Below are 4,743 nucleotides of genomic sequence, written 5' to 3'. Positions count from 1 at the left end.
CGGGGGCTCGGGGGGGCGGGGCCGAGCCTTCCCTCCATTGTGTGTGATTGGCTGGCGCGCGGCGCGGGGGGCGGGGCGGCGTGCGTTGGGGGCTAGCCTCTGTGTCAGCCATCTTTCAATTGTGTTCGCAGCCGCCGCCGCGCCGCCGTCGCTCTCTCCAACGCCAGCGCCGCCTCTCGCTCGCCGAGCTCCAGCCCGAGGAGAAGGGGGGTAAGTTTGCCCGTCTGCCCGCGTCCCCGGCACCCGGTCCCCGCTGACCGTCAGCCCCGAGCCGGGCCCTGGCGGCGGCGGGAGGGGATCCCCGGCCCCTCCGGCTTAGCCCACAAACTTTTTGGCCCAGAAATGGAGGTGAGGCGCGAGTTTCCGTCTCTCCTCAGGCGGCGGCGGCGGCTCCTCCGTCTCGCCGCCTCAGCCCAACAGCAGCAACCGCCGCGGCGCCGAGCCCGCTCTCCCGCCTCCTCCCCGCGCCCCGGGCTCCCCTTTCTTCGGTGAAATCCCGCCCGCCGCCCCTTCCCCGGACCCCAGACCCTCACCACGAGCCGCGCGGGCCTCTTAACTGCCGCCCCCGGGTCCCGGCGCCCGGTTTTCGGGCGGGAAAGGGCTGGAAATTGCCGCCGCTTCCCACCCTGGGGTAACTCGCTTTTTGCTGCCGCCCGACAGTTGTTGCTCAGCTTCACCATCTTGTCTCTCTTCTCTGGTCAACGACCATATTCTTTCCCCGGTTCTCTCTTCCCCATTTCGAAAAAGAAGGAAAAAAAAAAAACGTTTAAGGAGGGACATTTTTTTCCCTTTTTTGGAGAAGCGGAAACTTGATGCATTTGAAATGCAAAAAAAAAAAAAAAAACTTTTGCATTTTGGAGGGCGGCACGTGGCAGGAGATGGGGGTATTTTCGAGCGATTTGGTGTTTTGTCTCTGGGAGGGAATCGGATCCGTTCCGCGATTGTTTCCATTTTGTTCTGGTCTGAGAGCCGAGTTGGTGCCTGCGCGAGGCGCTGGGAGCGAGGCCGGGGGGCCCGGGGCCGGAGGAGGCGAAACCAAAAGTTTGGGTGGTGGTTGGCGTGGACCGGTCGGCCGGTGTCGGGCGTTAATTAAAGCCTGGGCGCGGGGCACTTTTTCTGTGATCGCGAAGCCTGCGGGGACCGGACGCGAGGACGGTGCTTTGTAGAACGCTGGCTGGTGGGAGCTGTTGTTCCTCTCTCGGTTATCGAAACGCCTTTTTGTCAACATCACCTTAAGGATGCAAACCCAAGAATGTTTGCAGATATTTACAGCAATCCGTCAACTGCCGGGCGCGGGGGGGCCTAAAACCTTTTTTGCTGTAATTTGACTCGGCCTTTCTGTGGCTTGTGGCTTCGTTCTTTTGACTTGTTTGTGGATCGAATGTTTACGGACATTTCTAATTTTTAGTTAAATTGGATCAAAGGCCGTTAGGGGTCTTTTTGTTTTGCCGTTTCTCGCTCAGAATTGGTATTTTGAGAGGTGATTGGTATTCGTGCGAACAATTTTCTAGTACTACAGTTTGTTTGAAGAAGTCATTCGAGTGGTAGACGTAATCTGCACCCTTTCAAATTATATAACATTACGGATTTTTTTTTTTTTTTTTTTTTTTTTTTTTTTTATTTCTGATCATAATTTCCGGGTTGTGGGGGGGGGGGGGTGATAGTAGCAGGAAAATTTGTATGTTTAGTAGTTGCATGTGGTGATTTTTTTTTTTTTTTTTCTTCTTCTGATGCTGGTAGGTAAGTAAGGAGGTCTCTATACCATGGCTCGTACAAAGCAGACTGCCCGCAAATCGACCGGTGGTAAAGCACCCAGGAAACAACTGGCTACAAAAGCCGCTCGCAAGAGTGCGCCCTCTACTGGAGGGGTGAAGAAACCTCATCGTTACAGGTATTAAAAGAAATGGGACGAAGTCTCTCCTGTAGTACACCTACGATCTAACCAAAAAAAGATGGATAACAGGCAACCTTTTTGCTTTAGGGAAACTGATTTTTCTCCTTTTGAATATTTACTACTGCTTGAATATAGATATTCATTTATACATATAAAATTTAATGTTGGGTTTTATTTGGAAACACGTTTAGTTTTGAGGCCAGAATCTGACCTGGAGGCCTAAGGAGACATAATACATCACTAATAATGTTAATGGGATAAATTAACATTTTAGTTAGCTATTAAGTTAGTAACTTTCTTAAATAATAAAATGTTTTTAAAATACATTTTGGGGGATATCTTCCTTGCTTTTGGTAAAATAATTTATTTAATCAATATAGAGGGAGTTTTTAGTGAAGTCCCCATCCCTCATTTACTTTATTGGTTTATTTTCTTATCTATTAGCTTGTCTCAACTACCTGAGCAGTGTTGTTAAGGACGTCTGCCATTAGAGGGCAGAAGTTGTCCATTCTTAGGTAGCCTCTGCCAATTTTTGCAGTTAACCTAAAATAAAAGCTCATACAGTGGAAGAAATAAGTCAGAATTAGAGGTAATTTTTTTGCTGACAATTAGGGAAAAAACCTCTTCCATGTGGAAGGAACATTGCACAATCAAGATTATTCAAATTTAGGTCTGACCAGTTAGCTCACTTGGTTGGAGCATTATGTTAATAACACCAAGGTCAAGGGTTTGGATCCCTGTACCAGCCCAGCCGTCCTCAAAAAGTGTTCGAATTTAATCATACCTGAGGAATGAGCAGCAGTAGTCAAAGAGTAAAGATATTCTGGGACATCGAACTTATATATCACAATTGTATTTTTATTTTTGGCAGCTGGCTGGTACAGGACTTGAACCCTGGGCTTTGGTGTTATCAACGCCATGCTCTAACCAACTGAGCTAACCAGCAAGCCCTACACAATTGTATTTTTAAATGAAGCTTATTGGGTTTGTTGGTAGGTCTTATGGGCTTTTAAAATAATTGAGGTGCAGATGGGAAGGAGAGTGGTACTAAATTGAGAAGAGTCTAAACAATTTTCTTCATTAGCAGCCCAACTAATAATTTTCCACTATGTAATTCACACAGACGTTGATGATTTTTATATATGTATATTATGTACAAGTTAAAAAATGAAAATAAATAGGGCTTTGATAAACTCCCTGCCAGGAATCTACTTTAATTCCATGCTTTTTACCCTCGAGGTATTGTTGTTACTCATAATATTACTTGAATGTTCATGTCATAAAATGATCAGTAAAATTTGCTACTGAGGCTGAAGAACAGTTAGATGGTTTATTTTTTGAAAAATTACTGCATTTCTTTAAAGCTGAGCACTTATCTTTTTGTTTTATTTTACAGGCCTGGTACTGTGGCACTCCGTGAAATTAGACGTTATCAGAAGTCCACTGAACTTCTGATTCGCAAACTCCCCTTCCAGCGTCTGGTGCGAGAAATTGCTCAGGACTTCAAAACAGATCTGCGCTTCCAGAGCGCAGCTATTGGTGCTTTGCAGGTAAAATGGCAGGCAGGGAACACTCTTAAGAATTGGCCTTCCTGCTGTGTGCCAATAACAATTCTAAGCCTCTACATATTATATAATCTGATCATCACAAGCCTGTGAAGGTAGTTGATATCATTATTTCACTGTCGAAAAGACTTTAAAAAGGTTAAGTTGCTCAAGGTCACACAGAAAATGGCAGTATCATAATTTGAACCCATTCGATTCGAAAGCCTAGTGCCCATTACATCATTTAAAATTTTTTTAAACAGTGCACTCAAAACAATGCTTAGGGCCAGCCCGTGGCTCACTCGGGAGAGTGCGGTGCTGATAACACCAAGGCCACGGGTTCGGATCCCACATAGGGATGGCCGGTTGGCTCACTGGTTGAGCATGGTGCTGACAACACCAAGCCAAGGGTTAAGATTCCCTTACCAGTCATCTTTTTTTTACAAAAAGAAAACTATGTTTAAAGAAAATCCTCTGGTTTGCTTTATGGATGCTGCAGGACATTAAAAGGATACAGGACTAAAAAAATTTTTTTTTAATTAAAAAAAAAAAGATACAAGACTACAGGTCTGTGTTTGTACACAGAGTTTCAAACAGTAGTGACTAGTGTAAAGGGAGTGTTTGAATGTCCTGGTCCTGAAGAAACAGATGCAGGTCGAGAAAGCCTAATATCTCAGGCTGGAAATAAGCAGCATTAAAGAATTATGCATTAAGGTAAAAGCAGTTGACTGGTGGTTAGGATTGGATTAACGATGGGGAGAAAAGGTGCTTGAAGGTAATGAATGGACATGTAAAGGAGCAGAGATTTGAAGAGTTGTAGTTTGCTAAAGGGGATTTTAGATTTCTACTAAAATGGGGAACATGAATTTAATCTTAGCTCTGGAGTGTCAGGACTTTTGAGAAATACTGTTCTAGAGATGGTTATGTATTTGAAATATTTGTGGTTTATGCCAAGATTAAAATTTGAAATTCTCAAGTAAGATATTTAATAAGGTATCTGGATGTAATTAACATCAATTTATTTAAGTAACCTACTTTGTATTGTGTGGTTGGCATTCTTTAGATCCGTGTATCTCAAAATGCGGTAAGATGACCACCTCCATCAGAAGTATGGAGTTTGTGGGCCGGCCCGTGGCTCACTCGGGAGAGTGCGGTGCTGATAACACCAAGGCCATGGGTTCGGATCCCATATAGGGATGGCCGGTTAGCTCACTGGGTGAGCGTGGTGCTGACAACCCCAAGTCAAGGGTTAGGATCCCTTTACCGGTCATCTTTAAAAAAAAAAAAGAAGAAGAAGAAGTATGG

At 44.9% G+C, this 4,743-nt stretch overlaps 1 protein-coding gene across 2 annotated transcripts in view; it reads left to right on the top strand.

The window, feature by feature from the left end:
- The window catches only part of H3F3A (H3 histone, family 3A), an 11,432-nt gene that overhangs the window by 1,487 nt on the left and 5,202 nt on the right, over positions 1-4,743 (top strand). Inside the window, exons 1-3 of one of the 2 annotated variants that reach the window (XM_008580794.1) lie at positions 75-210; positions 1,741-1,891; positions 3,291-3,444. In XM_008580794.1, coding sequence (XP_008579016.1) covers positions 1,764-1,891; positions 3,291-3,444 — 282 coding nt within the window. In that variant the 5' untranslated portion in view covers positions 75-210; positions 1,741-1,763. Of the gene's footprint in view, positions 1-74; positions 211-1,740; positions 1,892-3,290; positions 3,445-4,743 lie in introns of those variants that run through there. The other variant, XM_008580795.1, reaches the window with a different exon arrangement.

The sequence above is a fragment of the Galeopterus variegatus genome, unplaced genomic scaffold (assembly GCF_000696425.1).
Source record: "Galeopterus variegatus unplaced genomic scaffold, G_variegatus-3.0.2 Scaffold2162, whole genome shotgun sequence".
Taxonomy (NCBI): domain Eukaryota; kingdom Metazoa; phylum Chordata; class Mammalia; order Dermoptera; family Cynocephalidae; genus Galeopterus; species Galeopterus variegatus.
The sequence above is the reverse complement of the archived record's forward strand: the minus strand, read 5'-3'. Positions and strand labels throughout refer to the sequence as shown.